The sequence below is a fragment of the Garra rufa genome, chromosome 4 (assembly GCF_049309525.1).
Source record: "Garra rufa chromosome 4, GarRuf1.0, whole genome shotgun sequence".
Lineage (NCBI taxonomy): Eukaryota > Metazoa > Chordata > Actinopteri > Cypriniformes > Cyprinidae > Garra > Garra rufa.
Genome location: NC_133364.1, coordinates 42,491,292 through 42,509,734, shown reverse-complemented (window position 1 = coordinate 42,509,734; position 18,443 = coordinate 42,491,292). Strand labels below are relative to the sequence as shown.

Genomic DNA, 18,443 nt, shown 5'->3' with positions numbered 1-18,443 from the left:
ATGTTTATTTAGTGTTACTTAAGACGTTATCCTTAATAACAGAGAAGTGCGTCTCATTTCGCTCTCTATATCATGAATCAATCGTGTGATGATAAGAAGTGATGAGAGAAACTGAGAATCCGAATCATTTGTGATGTGAAATGATTCATTGATTCGATTCAGCGGCACGCGGACTACAAACGACAACAACAAACACAAACGAGTGAATCACAACTGAGAATGATTTCATGAGAGTGTAATATTAGAGATGTACAAATAATTGAATACCAATTATAAATTTAAAATAGCCTGCCTAAATATGAACCTTTTTGGTAATTTGTATGTTTTATAAATTTTATTAGTCTATTAACTCTCTGACTGTCTTACTAGTGCACTGAATACTGAACTAGGAGCTGATTGAGACTCACACAGAGATTTAGTTTGCATTGATTGTTCTTTCTATTAATTATTCTCATCTTAAGCAGGTCAAAGTGTACAAACACACAGAAAAACTCCTGGAGAATCAACAGAGACACACTATTATAAAATGGCGTTAATTAAAGATGAGAGTGAAGACATTAAGATTGAAGACACATTGAAACATGAAGACACTGAAGAACAAACAAAGATGGTGTTAATTAAAGAGGAGAGTGAAGACGTGAAGATTGAAGAAACGTTTAGAGTCAAACATGAAGATACTGAGGAACAAACAGGTTGGTTTTTATTCTTAAAGCTGAACTCATTACAAAAATGAATATAAAGAATATTTATGAATAATGTGACACAGGCGTAGAAATGTTTTGACATTTGACAGAAGTGTTGAGATCACATACTAATGCTGCCTTTAAGTGCAACTGAGAAAATCCTGCTTTCACACTGGCCATTTGTTATTTATTCATTTAAGTTTTAGCATTAATATTGAATTAGCCTAAACCTCATAAAGGTTCACAGAGACTATACAAATGTAGCAGATGATACTTTTTCATACAGTTCTTTTCATAAAATTCTTCTAAGATCATTTCATTTACCTTTTTTTTTTTTGTAGACCAAGACAATGTAGGACATGCAGAAAAACAGTACAACATTAAAGAAAACGGTGCTGTAAATATAAAGCAAGTCTGACAATAAAACAAACACAAAAAATAAGCCAAAACAAAAGCATTAACATTTAAGTTCAATTCTGATGTAATTATGTGAGGTTTAAGATACTCCTTTTTATAAAGTAAAAAAATAAGGAGGAAAATTAGGAAAAGGGGAAAGAAGAAGAAGATATATAAAATAAATTACTGGTTAAACAGAGGAAATGAAGAAAATAATTAAATAATATCAATACAATCAAGTAAATAAATAGATAAAAACAGTGGGTTCAGGAGGCATAGGTCAAACTTACACCAAGGTACTGTATTTTAAGATGAGAACGGTATAAACCAGTGGTTCTCAAACTGGGGTACGTGAGGTGATGGAGGGGGTATGATAAACAAGAGGCTGAGCTTTGGCATTAATTTAATTCTACCCCAAATTAAGGTTAAGGTGATGAGTAGGCATAAATTGGGCTCAGTGTGTTGTGTTTCCCATGCATTGTTTTATTTGTGGCGACTCAAATATCATGACCACATTATCAAAACTGACCACAACAAATAGATTTTCCAAAAGGTTTTTTATGGGGTAAAAAAAAAACAAAAAACTTTTTTACAGTTTTTTTTTTTTGTGTGTGTGTGTGTGACATTTTTTTGCATATGATCTATTGGGCATAATTACCCATCACATAGATTTTTTTCAGACAAATCTGAGGAGGTCCGGTGGGGAACTTTTCCTAAATTTGATGAGTCCAGTTGGAATGACCCATTTGAGACATCCTAAATAAGTAAAGGTTTCTCAAATTACATGCAACATCTCTTACAGTTGCTTATGACAGCAGTCCTCATGCCCCAAGTCTCTGCGTATGTTGTATCTCTTATCACATATAACGTTTGTTCCATTTAAACTTAAGTGCCCTGCAAAGTGGACTTCTTAGGATATTCCGCAATGATTCCAGTTCGAAGCAACCAAATACGTTTAATTTAAAGGTCATTAAAGCGTGCAAGACATGAATTTAAATTGTATTTATTTATTGATGTCACACTTCACACTTCTTTGTTAAGATTCCTCTGTGTGTGAAGACACTGCAGGCGGTGGCGTAGCGCAAATTTGTGAATAAATGTTCTGAAGTGAAGTAAATTTGAATGGATTTCCAGTGCTCAGGGAGTAGGAAACAATGAATACTGTGTAGGGAACTTGTCATTTGTAACACAGTACATGCACAGAGCTTAATTCCTACGATCTGATTGTCAGAATCAGGTGCATTAACTAATGCCGAGTTCAGACTGCATGATTTTAGCCCCGATTTTGACTCGCCGACAGGTTTTGAGAAATCACCGACAAATGCCCGAAATCACAGGCAAATCGGTGCTCGTTCACGTGAGTGACAATCACAAAGTGTGAACTATCAAAGACGCGATCTGAGAGAATCGTCGACGTGTCGCCAACACCCGTGAGATATTTGCCATGCTAAATATCTGGACCTGTCGGCGATTCAAAATCATGCCTTGTGAAAGGTGATCTGACTAAAAATCACATCGGCGATTACCTTCAGCCAATGAGACGGCAACATCCAGGCCAGCGGGAAGTTAGGGGAGGAGTTACGAAGGTATAGACTACAATATCAACAAGCATAGCTTCGGCTTATTTTCTATTCGCTGCAAATGAGTGCACATGCAATTGTATGACAAGCATCTTGCGGGCTACCATTTTTTGATAATAATCCCAGTCTCACGTGAGAACTGAACAGGCCTGACCTCGCGTTGTTTCCATGTCACTTCTCGCGTGTGTTTGGTTGTAAGACGTAGTTTGCGGACCGGGACAAAGTTGTCGGTGATTCTTCCTATTGTAAAGTCATGCAGTGTGAAACCCCCTGTCGCAGATCCATCGTGCAGTGTGAACTCGGCTTAAGAGAGGCATGCAAAATATGCAGAGCAGGTGGAGCATGAGGACTGGAATTGAGAACCACTGGCTTAGAGCACATAGGATGTAGTTGTATGTTAGTTTTCACACTTTCACATCTTTGAATGTTTTGATGTCTGTTGTTTTGTGTCATTAAACTGGGGTTAACTTTTACTTATCTTTTTCACTTTAGATATGATGGCACTGAAAGAGGAGAGTGAAGTACTGAATGAAATGGAAGAGAAAGATCATGATTTCACAAAAGGAGAAAAATCTTTTAGTTGTTCACAGACTAAAACGACTTCCTCAAGAAAAAAGACTCGAAAGACAGGAAGAAGTTATCTCACCTGCCAACAGTGTGGAAAGTGTTTCAAACAAACAGAAAGTATTAAAAGACATATGAGAGTTCACACAGGAGAGAAACCGTATGCCTGCCCTCAGTGTGGAAAGGGTTTCACTCAACCTGGACACCTTGGAGTCCACATGAGAGTTCACACTGGAGAGAAACCTTACACCTGCAAACAGTGTGGAAAGAGTTTTACTCGATCTGGACAGCTTGGAGTTCACATGAGAGTTCACACAGGAGAGAAACCTTATGCCTGCCAACAATGTGGAAAGAGTTTTAATCGTAAACCAAACCTTGAAAGACATATTTTAACTCACACTGGAGAGAAGCCTTTCACCTGCCAACAGTGTGGAAAGAGTTTCACTCTAAAAGGAAGCCTCAACAAACACATGAAAATTCACAATGGAGAGCAGCCTTACAAATGTGATCAGTGTGAAAAGAGTTTTGATCAACATGAAAACCTTGAAGTCCATTTGAGAACTCACAGAGAGAAACCCTACTCATGCTCTGAGTGTGGAAAGAGGTTTAATTATAAACAACACTTTGAAGAGCACATAAGAATTCACACATCACAACAGACACATGAGAGTTCACTCTGGAGAGAAACCATTTGTATGTGGTCACTGCGGAAAGAGTTTCAGAATTAAAGCAGCACTTAAATGCCACATGAGGTTTCACACATGAGAGAACTGTATTTTTAAGGTATCAGTGTGACATGAGTCATAATAACACCAGAGAGAAGTCTTTGTCTTTGCTGTGCCAGCACTGTTTTAAGACTTGCAGAAACAAGACAAAAGTTAAAAGTGTAATTGCATTAATGGATGGAGCATTGATGGTAATATGTAATAGTAAAGAGCAGAGGAATAAAGTGAAAAAAAAAATGAAAATGGTATGTGAGCAATGATTTGAAGTTGCAGTCAAATAGGTAATAAAATATGGAGGTGTGGAGTAATAACTGGGGTCCCATTAAATGTGAATACAGGAATATAGGAGGAAATGTAAAAAGCCGAATACTTACAGACGACTAGAGAATATTTTGTGTTCTCACCTGAGCTCTTTTACTCATTTGGTTTCATAATGGACTCTTCAATGGTAAGCAACATGGGTAATTTTCCATCAGTAAGGTCCAGTAAAATACCACCACACCAGAGCAACTCATTCTCAGTGTCAGGAGCATTGTGAAGGACTGAATTACCTCTGCTCCTGCAATTTATATCAGGACTGCCATGATGTATTCACATTTTAAGAACTTTTGTAGCCATACGAAGAGAATAAACTGGTTTTATAAGTGAAGCTGGTAATGCTGTTTTTGAGTTTATTCATTATCTGCTGACATCTTAATAGATTTAATAGTCTTTTATTTGCAGTCGATTTCAGACCATTGCTTTTCAGCCAGACCCCGAGACAATGGAGGCACCATTTTATAATTTCTAGGTAAATTGAGCAGCACATCAAAACACACCACAAGCGCTCATGGTCGTTAACTGTAATGATCTATCAGCATTACTCCCTCTATTATTTTTATCTAGAGCACTAAATGGAAGCCCTTCTTGTGTACGTTACTTCTCTATAAAGACACTAAGCAACATTAAACGTAAAATGCATTGATACTTTGCTAAAACAATGCAAGAAAAAACAACAACACTGCAAATATACCTGTTTGTTCAAACTAATTTTGTCACAAAACTTTTTTTCTACATCTACTACATTTAGCAGTAATTTGCAGTTTAAGAGCATTTTAAAATAAACATAATTGGTATAATGGCATTAAAACAAAATTACCCACCCTTTTGCCATTTAGGGCAAGCAAATTGAGATTAATAACCACTGGTCTAGCTAGTAAACCAGTATTTTCATTCTGTTCTCAAGCAAAATAAAGCTCATTTTAAAAGAAAAAAAAAAAAAGAAAGTGATATGTAATGTACACAAGTTTTACCGAGATCGTAACATCACCCAAAAGACAACAAAAGCTGGTCTACCAGCATCCCAAGTGGTGTGGTCCAGCCCGTTCGGGCCCAGATCAACTTTTGTATCCTTTGGATCCATGCAGGTTTTGTGTAGGCAGCTCTGTAATGCAACTAGGAGAATACAAACAACATTGACTGGCCATTCTTTAGCCACTCAATTAAACTGGAATGGATCAAACCGAAAGAGACCTATTCAGAATCTGTTGTTTTATATAGGCCAGGGATGCTCAAATCTGGCTTACAAGATCCACTATCCTGCAGAGTTTAGTTCTAACCGTAATCAAACACAGCTGAGCATGCTGATCAATGTCTTCAGGATCATTAGAAAATCTCAGGTGGGTGAGTTTGATCAAAGATGGAGCTAAACTCTGCAGGAAAGTAGATCTCCCTGCTGAAAAAACAGCCAATACCAGCCTAGGCTGGTTGGCTGGTTTAAGCTGGAAATAGCTGGTTTTAGTTGGTCACCCAGCCTGGCCAAAACCCCTCTAAAACCAGCCTGCTGACAAGCTATGACCAGCTAAAACCAGGCTGGTTAACCTGGTAAAACCAGCCAACCAGCCTCAGCTTTAGCTGGGTTTCCTTGTCAAAAAATCCTATTCAAATTTCAGTTTATCCTTTAGAATCTTAGTGGATCCTTAGAATCCTATTGGAATTACGATTTATTTCAATGGAATTTCACTTTGTCCTGTAGGATTTTATTGTATTCTTAGAATCCTATTGGACATTCTGATTCATTTTAATGGAATTTCACTTTGTCCTGTAGGATTTTATTGGATTCTTAGAATCCTATTGGACATTATGATTCATTTTAATGGAATTTCACTTTGTCCTGTAGGATTTTATTGGGTTCTTAGAATCCTATTGGACATTCTGATTCATTTTAATGGAATTTCACTTTGTCCTGTAGGATTTTATTGGGTTCTTAGAATCCTATTGGACATTCTGATTCATTTTAATGGAATTTCACTTTGTTCTGTAGGATTTTATTGGATTCTTAGAATCCTATTGGACATTCTGATTCATTTTAATGGAATTTCACTTTGTCCTGTAGGATTTTATTGGATTCTTAGAATCCTATAGGACATTCTGATTCATTTTAATGGAATTTCACTTTGTCCTGTAGGATTTTATTGGATTCTTAGAATCCCATTAAAAACATTGAAGGCAAGAATACTGATCTAAAAGATGAGACAAGGATCGTTTTGCCAAAAATCAATATTGACCACTTGAGGTGGTCCAACTGCTTATCCAACTGCTACATCACCTGTCATTATAGCTGAATTTTTGCCATCATCACCTACCGTCTTCAAAGTGGCTGCCTCACCTGACTGTGACATCGTCAGCTACCACCACAACAGCAGCAGCAGTACAGCACAATCACGTCAGCATCAGAAAAGAGTAAAGATGTAAACTAATGAAAGTTAAGTCATGTTTTCTCACATTTACTATTTTCTTATGACATCTATCAATACAGTTGTTCAAGAGGCATGAGCAGTAAAAAATGTCTGTGTTGCGGATTATAATTAATTTTATTTTTTATATTTTTCCTTCATCTACAAATTACCCATTTGTCAGTGAACTTATGACACTGTCACACAAAAGACATGTTTTAGCACTCTATTTACTATTATTTGCTATTTATAGAGTTTTAAGTGTTTTACATGTTTTTAGTCCATTTTATTCCTCTTAACATTTTAAGTGTGTATGTCTTTAATAAATGGATGGGTGGGCTTTTACGTGACCAGAAACATCATAGGAAGCAGGAAGTACTACATAAGACAGCAGCATGACAAACAAAGGACAGTCACCAAACTTACCTGGATTGAGGAGTTGCTCATTTTAGAGCTCACCTTTCCAGAAACCATCTACAAACTTTGGATTACACTTTCTGTGGACATACACTGGCGGACACTCACATTGGGATTCTTGGACTGTTCTAGGGTATGGACAAACAAACTGTATTCTTTAACAAAAAGAGTTTACCTGGTTTTATCATGTTGTTTTAAAGTCTTTTATGTGAACCTTGTAAATACACCAAATCTATTTAAACCAATCTTCTTTTATGTCTCATTCTTTTAACCATCAGTCATCTCTCTCAGTTAAATCCGACCCCATTTTAGTCCTGTAACTCGGCTGATAAGGCAGAGTGTTACAAACTGTATCATCCACTTCACTCAACATTCTCCTGAGTCTCTGTTTCTGACAAACTGTTTCTAACATTGATAATGCATCATATTCAAATGATTCTGAAGCATGACGTGATACTGAAGACTTTAATGACTGATGAATATTCAGCTTAGATTACATAAATGTATTTCTGTATTAATATTATATTTTAATGTATATTAAAATAGAAAAGCTTTATTTTAAATATGTTATATATTCCTCAATATTACCTTTTTATTTTTGATCAAACAAATGCAGGCATGCATTTAGCACAAAAGACTTATTTAAAAATGTTAAAAATTGTAATGTCCCAGATTGGTACTGTGTTCGCAAAGTATTAAGTTTTGGAACAAACTTGGTTTGAACAATCAGTATATTTGCAGTGTTGTTGTTTTTTTGTGCACTGGTTTAGCAAAGTATCAATGTATTCTTTATAGAGAAGTAACACACACGGAAAGGGGCCATGAAGCACATTTGGCTGTAGATAAAAATAATAGAGGATGTAACGCCGATAGATTATTACAATTAACGACCGTGAGTGCTTGTGGTGTGTTTCGACGTGCTGCTCAGTTTATCTGATATAAATGATAAAACTGTGCCTCCATTGTCTTGGGGTCTGGTTGAAACCAAGCCCTAGTCTGCCACTTGAATGGCTTGATAAAGTGAACGTTACTGTTTATATAATCTGCTCTACTTAGTGTAGAGTAACACTGAAATAAACTGCAAATAAAAGACTATTAAATCTATCAAGATGTCAGCAGATAATGTATAAACTAATTCAAAAACAGCATTACCAGCTTCACTTATAAAACCAGTTTATTCTCTTCGTATGGCTACAAAAGTTCTTGAAATACAATTACATCACGACAGTCCTGATATAAATTACAGGAGCAGAGGTAATTCAGTCCTTCAGTAGCTCTGGTCCAGCATCACAATGCTCCTGACACTGAGATTGAGTTGCTCTGGTGTGGTGATATTTTACTGAACCGCACTGATGAAAAATTACCCATGTTGCTTACCATTGAAGAGTCCATTATGAAATCAAATGTACCTACAGCAACAGAGATGGCATGGGTTTAAGACAAACATGACAGACAGAAAGAGCTCAGGTGAGAAAACAAAACACTCTCTAGTCATCTGTAAGTATTCGGCTTCTATTACATTTCCTTCTACATTTCCCATGTTCACACTTAATGGGACCCCAGTTATTACTCCACACCTCCATATTATATTTGACTGCAACTTTGAATCATTGCTCACATACCATTTTCATTTTATCACTATTCCTCTGCTCTTTACTATTACATTACCATCAATGCTCCATCTTCAAGCACTTTTTTACACTTGATCTCATCTGTTTGTTTCAACTCTTTTATTCATGCAATTACTCCTCTGTAAATTGCACTACAATTTTTAATTTCTCCCGTTCTCAATTTATTGATTCCCTTTCACTATCACCAGCACTGCTTACTAAGTCTTCTTCTTTATTTCTTTTCCCTCTTTGGTCATTTTCTCTTGACTTACTCTTTTTTTTTTTATTATTTGATCAAAAGATCTGAAAGATCCCATGCATTTAACCTCCCCTTGACAAAATGGGGAGAGAAGTGGTCAAAAGAAACTGTGATACAGATACAGTCTACTTGTGATCCAATCAACAAAAACACATTTTGCTGCTCAGATATTTTGAAACTTATCAGAGGTGTTTCTGTAAACCTCAAGATTGTCTTGTTCCTGCAAGTCTTTCCACAGTGATGGCACAGCAAAGACTTCTCTCTGGTGTTATTTCATGACTGTCACACTGATAACATAAAAATACAGATCTCTCATGTGTGAAACCTCATGTGGTATTGAAGCGCTGCTTTATTTCTGAAACTCTTTCCACAGTGACCACATATAAATGGCTTCTCTCCAGAGTGAACTCTCATGTGTCTGTTAAGGATTCCTTTTTGTTTGAAACTGCTTCCACATTGCTGGCAGGTGAAAGGCTTCTCTCCAATGTGAATTCTTATGTGGTTTTCAAGGCTTTGTCTATGATTAAACCTCTTTCCACACTGATCACACGTGTAAGACTGATCTCCATTGTGAATTCTCATGTGTCTGGTAAAGCTTTTTTTTTTAGCAAAACTTCTTCCACACTGTTGGCAGGTGCAGGGCTTCTCTCTACACTGTCAGAAAAAATGTGCAAAATTTGTACCTTCAGGGGTACAAAGGCTTGTCACTGGGGCAGTACCCTCAAGGGTACACCCGTTGTACCCTTTCACATGGGTACATATCTGTACCCTTGCAGTATGTACCTTACAAAGGCAAATATGTACCTTTGCTGACTAAATTGTACCATTTAGTGCTATGGTACCATAATGTACTTTTAAAAAAGGTACAAATTTGTCTTTTTAAGGGTACTGCCCCAGTGACAAGCCTTTTGTACCTTATGGTGGCAAATCTGTACTACATACAACACATTAAAAAGGCCAGGATGCTGTTTATCACATTTATTAAACATTCAAAACATTACATTCTCACATTTTTCACAGGATGAATGTTTTAAGCTCTATCACAATGTCATAACAGGATGCATATTGCAAAATTTTACTTAAAAAAAAATAAATAAAAAATTTCATACTCAAAACTGTTCTTATAAAGCAAAACATTTTTTCCAACAGTACACATTTCATTAATTGATTATACCCTAACATTTTATCACAAAATAAGCTCTACCTCAATGTGTCTTAAAAGGATGCAAATATTGAGCAATTCTTTTTTCCAAAAACAATTGTTTATACTATTTCTAACTTTTTTTAAACATTTTATAAAATTGCAAATATCAAGAATATTAAGCTTAATATTAAATTTTTCATAATCAATACATCCCATTAAGTAAAAATTTCTACTGCATTCTACATTTTCTAAAAAATGTTTTAAACATTAAGAATCAAAAACAACCCTTTTCCAACAGTACACATTTCATCAATTGTAACTTTATATGCGTAAATTCTTTTTATCACAAACCCATTTTTACCAAACGCAGTACTACATAATACACAGTACTAATTGGAACTTTTTAAACATTCTTGAGGATCACAAACTACTTATTTATCATAAGCAGAGTACACGGCAAGGGCCTGAAAGTCCATCTCTTGCCCTGGTTTTATAACACTTCATTCAAAGTCAACTTTTACTGCGTATGCATGGAACTGTGAATCATACAACACTGGTATTAAAAAAACTTGCCACATTATATATATACACTGTTGACATTTAAAATGTATTGGATTTAAATCACTTTTGAAACACTGAATGTCGAAATCTTCACCCTTGTGTATCAGTATATTTGGCATTTTAACACAGGATATTAATTATTCGGGTGATAGATATTGGAAGGGGCTTGCCACCCACCTCAGTTATCTTTGCTATGGCATGCTGCCAGAAAGTCAGTGAATTCTTCATGTAGGGTGGACAAGCCAAGTTGAAAACAATAGTAAGCACTGAAGGCTGTGCATTGTAGTGATCCTTTCTTCAACTCCTAGTTCCTTGCACAACTCCACACCATCCACTTGAAAAGTTGTACCCTCTTGGAGAAAGCCATTTTCCAGTCAGTTTCTGCCAACTGTAAGGTTGGGTATGGAGTATCAGCATCACACTGAGAAGAAAAGAAAACATCAAAAATCTATCAGTAAAACAATGCAATGTGCTGTTTTAAATGTTTTAAGACAAATGATGTGAAAATTTTGCCATAAACTACCTTGTAACCAATCAAGGTGTAGAGTTACATTCGAGCAATTTTAAGGCATGAAGATTTTTTTTCACACAAAGAAAAAACATTTAAATATCATTTATAAATATCATTTAAAAAAGCTTAATAGATAATCAATAAATAGATAATCACAAAACCACTATGTTTATGTAAATACCTAGATCTTCTGCAAGCATCTTTTCTCTTGCTTCTTGTAGACTTCGTCCAACGGAGCATTTCTTTGAACAAGCTGAAGCACCTTGGGCACAATACTGGTAAAGCCATCCCTGAAGTGCCGGCTTAAACTGCAGGCGATGAATGTCAGCTTCATCACACAACTGAAAATTTACAAAAAGATAAAGTTAATCGTTTAAATTAACTAAAAATACTTCAAAACAATCAAATTAGACATTTTAATATTCTTTCATTGCCATTTCCCTTTAGTAATATACAAATATTTCTAAGATTGAATGCACAAATATTTGTTTACCTGAAGATTTAGAAAATTACAATGTTTCTACAAATTTGTTTTAACTGTAAATTATCATTATAGCATACTGTTTATTTAAATCGACATTCAACATTCATTTTAAGCCAATAACTGATTTAGAATCTGTGATATCACTGACCCCTGAGGATGTCAATCTCTCTTATCTTCCCTGGCTCAAATTTGTAATTTTGTTAATATTTTAATTAATTTCAATATTTATTAACATAATGATAAAAGCCAAAATATTAAATGTAATAAATGTATTTTGACTGAGTAAAATCTACTGACTTCAGCAATCTACTACTACTACATTGCTATCGGTGACAGATTAAAAATGGGAGAATCCCTTGTTTTTGCCCGAAGTTTTCAAGCCGGTAACAGAAAAAGAATTAAAGATACCTTATTAGTCTTTCAAATTTTCTTTCTTATAGCATTAATTCAGCCAAAAAGTTTAGTTTGGTCATTAATTATTCACCTTCATGTCATTCCAAACCAGTAAGACTTCATCTTCGGAACACAATTTAAAATAATTTTGATGAAACTAACTCTAACTCTCCCAACTTTCCTTGTGTGTGCTGACTGGCCACCCTGCTTTTTAAAATATTGGCATCAGGCATTAAAAAAATCAATACGGTTAACCGTTAAACATAGGACAAATATAATACACAAAACTCAGTGTTATACTTACATTTCTGTAGTTGAAGTTTGTTGATAGGCTTCTGCTGGCACTGGTACTAGTGTTACTGTTACCACCTCCATCTTGTGTACAAATTTGTTAAATCTACCTTATTTTCTAAAAGGAAAAAAATGCATAGTCTGTGTGAGCTTGAGGTTTTAACAGCAACAATAAAATCTCTTTTTTTCAATGGACATTCATCAGTATAAAAACATTGCTTTAATTTAGAAAAATACAGAATAAGTTAGTACTTATACACTTCCAGAAAAAGGTACAATACTGTCACTGGAACAGTACCCTAAGGTACAAAAGCTAAAAGGTACCAAAATGTACACTTAATGAACTAACAGAGAACTATACTTTTTTTTAACTGAGAGTGTATTATTAAAAGCCAAATTATTTAAATTTGCATTTCACAGACTAGAAACGTATTTCACGAGTTTTGATAAATAATGGTAACTTAAACCAATTTTACTTGCTGTCCTTGGAAGGGCTCGATACCGACGCCTCAATAAGACAAAACAAATAATTAGGACTCTCCTGGATTTACGTTTATAACGTTAGTTAAATAAGTACAAAACAAAACTGATATAAATCAACATGGATAATAATCGTAAGGTATATAATTCCAGAAAGACTAGGAGAGGCGTTCAAATAAAAGGCGTTCGCTCGTGTCCGGAAGGAAACACGGGTAAATTAACGTTAACGTAACGTTAAGATTAGAGTAGTAAGAACATTTTGGTAAACTGAATTTATAAATCTATGGTACACAAACGCGATAGACCAGAGCTGTTTCTATGGCCGTTTCACCGCTGTTTTGTCAGCGTCTCATGCCATCTCTAGGTGGAGTATGAGTTAAGCGAAAAATTATATCTTAATTTCCGGCTAAATGATAAAAAATTATTGTAATAATAACAATAAGCTTAAAATGTAATGGCAATGCGTTGGTTTTGTCAGGTCAGTTTTCGAAGAAAGGTTTTCCTCACGCATCAGATAACGTTAGGCCTGGCTACAGACGCAATGTCAAGTTAACAAAAATCGAAAGGGAACCAACAGATTTTCACAGTACTTAAAATTAAACTTACCTCTTAATTTCTGTGCTTCGTCTTCAGTGACATGTATTCCAGGCAGCTTCTTTCAGTTTTTGAATAAGATCCTCCGTGTCTCCGTCGACAGCGTCAGCGTCAGAAATGAATGATGTCCAGAATAACCGTCATGCACAATCTCATTTTCAAAATGCACAGCGCGGGCTACAATCCCATTGGACGACACAAAAAGGCTGGCTTCGAAAATATGTATTTGAACTGAGGCAAAGTAGTACACCATATAATGTTTAATAAACGTTAAATAGTTTTGTATACTACATTGTGCTTTTGCTAATTACTATTAGTATGTGTATTTGTTTAACTCTGCATTAAAAACAAAACTTAAAACAGCTCTTATATCAGTTTAAAATTACAATTAAAAATGCAGACCTGCTTTAATACAAATGCTTTACGTTTAAAAGTTATTATCTTGATGTTCTGCATAAACACTAAAATGTAATTTGCATGTGTACTGTTCAGAACTGGTCAGAAAGATGAAGGCTCTTGAACATATTTGGTTATTTTGTGCATCTCTTCCAAATAACTAACAACTCATGAAAATGATTATCTTGCTATGTTTAATTTTGGGTGACTATTTCATACACTTTGGCTTACTTCTTTGGTCACACAAGTGATTGTACCTTTCTTTGGGGATTAAATGGTACAAACGTGGACCCTCTGGCAGTTGGAAACATATCTGTACCTTTTTTACCCCTAAATGGTACATATGAGTACTCTAAGGTGCAACTATGAACCATCGAGGGTACAACTTCACCATTTGTACCCTAAGTGTCACAAATGGACCCCAACTGTACCCTTTTTTCTGACAGTGTAGTGTGAACTTTTGTGTGTCTGTTAAGGTTTCCTTTATGGCTGAAACTTCTTCCACATTGCTGGCAGGTGAAAGGCTTCTCTCCAGTGTGAACTCTTAAGTGTTCTTCAAATCGTCGTTTATAATTAAACTTCTTTCCGCACTGAGGGCATGTGTAGGGTTGCTCAGTGTGAATTCTCATATGGTCTTCAAAGAGTTGTTTTTGATGGAAACTCTGTCCACACTCAGAGCATGTGTAGGGATTCTCTCCAACGTGACTCCTAACATGTGTTTTAAGATTTTTTTTATAACCAAAACACTTTCCACACTGTTGACAGATGAAAAAACTTCCGGTCTTTTTGGTCCTTTTTCTTAAGAGAGGGTTTTCAGTCAGTGAACATCTAAAAGATTTTTCTTCATTTATGAAATCATGATCTTTCTCTTCCATTTCATTCAGTACTTCACTCTCCTCTTTCAGTGCCCTCAGGTCTAAGGTGAAAAAAGTAAAATAATAGTTAACAGTTTAATGACAAAAAACAACAGACATCAAAACATTCAAACATGTAAAGTTTCAACTAACATACAACTACATCCTATATCCACTAAGTAACTTCAAGAGGTGTTGAGTCTCACTGCACTGTTACCCTTTTAGCCAAAGCAACAGAGGGAGCTCACGAACAAAAAAATCACAGTTATATGAGTTATATGAAAAGTATGACAAAAGCACATGGAGGACATAAAACTGAAAACAAATAAATACTTGATTTTAATCATATATTATTTAAGTTCTTCATCAAGCAGTCTTTAGCATTGTGTGTAATACAAATCTGCCTTGACCATAATTCCCATCGGGTCGCAATCGTACGTTAATTCAGATGTTAATTTGCTGGTGTCTGAAAATGAGTTTTGCCATTAAAATTGTTTTAAATGTCTGAAATGTCGATGGTAGTTGATAGCTTGATATGAAAATGTTGGAAATAAACAGCGGTGCTGACATCTCGGATAAACTCCACTATTGTTCATTTAGCCCCACTTGGCCCAAGATATTTAAATAATAATTCATATGTGAGATTGACGAATGATAGGCAAATGTGTTTATTTCCTGCCCGATATACCGTTATTAGGCCGACCTCAAGGACCAGCTGTTAATAATCTGTTCATCATTGACATGGACCATTTTTACTGTGACTGACCAAATAACAAAATTTTAGTCGACTAATCCTCTTCTCGACGAATAACATTCAGTAAACTATTAAGGGGGCAGCACTAGTCGAGTGAAAGTGATGGCTGTCACTAGACTTTATTTTGCATACTTCATCACATCAGAGCAAGTTAGACCACATGCAAAATTTTTATTTAACCATTTCATTTGAAAAATGTTACTCAATCCTAGCGGTGCACCTTAACATTTACATATTAAATGAGACACAAGTTTACAAATGCTTTTCTTAAATCAGAGCACTAGAAGAACTTTAAGAAAAAAATGAAGCTGAAATTCTTTCAAAAAAGAAAGCTGCAGGAGGACAACAGTGTAGAAAAATACCTGCCAAAGACAAATGAATTGAGAAGATGCACAGGACAGTTCATAGCATAGTCCAGCTTTGAGAATGAAAACCAACCTGTTTGTTCCTCAGTATCTTCACGCTTGACTCTGAATGTTTCCTCAATCTTTATGTCTTCACTCTCCTCTTTAATAAACGCCATCTTGATAATAGTGTCACGTGGATCTCAGTTGCTTCAGCAGGAGTTTTTTTCTGTTTGGAAACGCCCTGTTTAAGATGAGAGTAATTAACAGAAATATATATATATAAAAAGAAATCTCTGTGTGCATCTCAATCAGCTCTAGTTCTGGGGCCTGTTTCAATAAGGAGGTTCAACCAACTCTGAGTTTAAACTTGAACTCTGAATTGACTTACCCTGAGATGGGAAACTCTGAGTTTTTGGTTTCAGAACAGCTGAACTAAGTTAGTTCAATCCACTCTGAGTAGGTTTACTCTGAGTTTAGTGCTTGCACCATGACTATGAAAAGCCCTGATCAATGGAGCTCTGAAATTATGATTCACCATGGCAACAGCTCCCGCCAAAAAGACCTCTGCATACTTCGAGCCAATGCTTAACTTTAATTCTTAATAATTATTAAGAATATAATAATTTAATTATTAATAATTTGAATATCAAAGGTAAAAACTGGCAGAACAGTAAGTTAATGAACTATTCATTTTCATGGTATCCCACAGGCAAAAAAATAAAATAAAATAAAAAAAATAAGAAGAAGAATGAAACAGCTAAACATTAAGTAAAACATAATTCAACCAGGTAAAGCTTTAAGCATAAAGGGTTGATGGGTGTAGGCTACATGACTTTACTAATATTTGACACTAAAATATAATTCTGTGTCTATTTCAATTTGCAGCAGCTTTTTCCACATAGTCTAATGCTCTTTTCACATAATTAAATGTTCTCTAATCCAAACAGTTGCATTTCTTAATTAGAGTAATGAAATGAACATTTGACGCCTACTCAGCCAACAGCAAGAAGGCTCAGATGAAGAGGAGATGGAAGTACTGGAAGAATGTTAAAATCCAACATGAAAAAGAATAAAAGTTGCATTCGTGCATTTAGGCAAAAAAGATGGCTGTGGTGGTGGTTATATATATATTTTTTTTTTTTTTTTTTTTTTTTGCCACTTTGACAGTGTCTGCATGATGAAAATATGTGCAATGAATTAATGCACCTAAAAATGCTTTTCTTACTTAGTATTATTGTCTTGTTGTTTCCAATTTAAAAAAATCTAAAGATTCTTAAATCAAGATACATTTCTAAGAAAAATGTCTTTCTTTTTTCTGTCAAAAAGGTTTTTGAGGAATTCCAGGACTTTTCTCCATAATTCGATGGGAGCTAACAGGCAAACTTTCTGTTTCAGTGCAGCTTCAAAGGACTCTACATGATCCCAGCCCAGGAATAAGGGTCACTGGAAACTTGTAAAGACCTTTGAAAGCTGTATTGAAACTGAAATTTGAACCTTCAACCCACTGGCTCTCATTGTAGTCCACCATATGGAGAAAAATCCTGGAATGTTTTCCTCAAAAACTTTAATTTCTTTTTGACTTGAAGAAAGAAAGACATGAACATCTTGGATTACATGGGGGTGAGTGAATTAGCAGGCAATATTTTCTCTGGATGTGAAGTTGTCTTAAGTGGAATATATATTTAATTAAACATTTTGATTAAACTGTTCCATGTTCTTCATCATCACAGTATTTTAAATGTAATTGTGCTGTATTTCCTAAAAAAGGAGCTTAAATGTAAAATGTAAATTTAATATGGCATTTGGTTATTGTAATGATTTGTAAATTAACAGTGTTTCTCTGTAGAACATTTAGTGCTTTCATTGTAATAATCTAGGTAAAATCTGTCAAATAAGGGTTTTACACTGTAAAAAAAAAAAAAAAAAAAACGGTTAAACGAGTGGCAGCTACGGCTGCCAAACAAAAACCATAAAATTAAAGTAATATATCCTAATTGAAACAAGGAAAAAATCTGTAAAATAATGTGTTTTTTTTTTCTTTCTGTAAAACCTTTAATGAAAATCTCTGTAAAATTACTGTTTTTGCACTTTATTTCAATAATTTTATTTTTTTAAAAGGTGTTTATTTAATCTTTGTAAGTGTATTTTTCTTATTTTGCATATTATCTGCCAATTGGGTAAGAAAAATAATCTTGTTTCCATTTGCATTAAGATTATTTTTCTTGTTTTAAGTAAAATGCACAAAATTTACATTCCAAAACACTCACTAAGAAAAGCATTTTTGAAGCATAAATGAATGAATGATGTATTTAAACATCACTTACACTTTAAAAAGGGGGAGGAGACCGAAAGAAACTCTGGGTTTACAGAAGAAAACCTGCTCCTGACCAGGTTTGATTCACAGAGTAAGTTACCAAGGTAACTGACTCTGAGTATAAGTTACCTCTCTTTCAGAAACAGGCTTGACTTACCCTGCTTTCTCAAGTTTGTTAAACCTCCCATTCTGAAACGGAAAACCCAGAGTTTCCCTTATTTCAGGGTTGACATACTCAGAGTTTTCACTTAACCTCCTTTCTGAAACGGGCCCCAGTAGTCAGTGCACTAGTAAGGGAATCAGAGTGATAGTTATTGGACTTAAATGATTTGATTTAACAAACACTCAAACCTTTTAACTTACTATTCCATT

General features: G+C 35.0%; 1 protein-coding gene and 1 long non-coding RNA gene across 2 annotated transcripts in view; one reads left to right on the top strand and one right to left on the bottom strand.

Annotated features, from left to right (window-relative positions):
- The first annotated feature begins 607 nt into the window (after positions 1 to 607).
- LOC141332956 (uncharacterized) overlaps positions 608 to 18,443 on the top strand; it is a 93,813-nt gene continuing 75,977 nt past the window's right edge. The window contains exons 1-3 of the mRNA XM_073837913.1: positions 608 to 692; positions 3,152 to 3,238; positions 3,290 to 3,693. Of these exons, the coding sequence (XP_073694014.1) occupies positions 608 to 692; positions 3,152 to 3,238; positions 3,290 to 3,693 (576 nt within the window). The remainder of the gene's footprint in view (positions 693 to 3,151; positions 3,239 to 3,289; positions 3,694 to 18,443) is intronic.
- On the bottom strand, positions 11,001 to 12,585 carry LOC141333068 (uncharacterized). The gene is made up of 3 exons (XR_012355369.1): positions 12,346 to 12,585; positions 11,346 to 11,505; positions 11,001 to 11,074 (listed from the first exon to the last, which is right to left on the bottom strand). It is a non-coding gene; the product is annotated as an uncharacterized lncRNA (long non-coding RNA).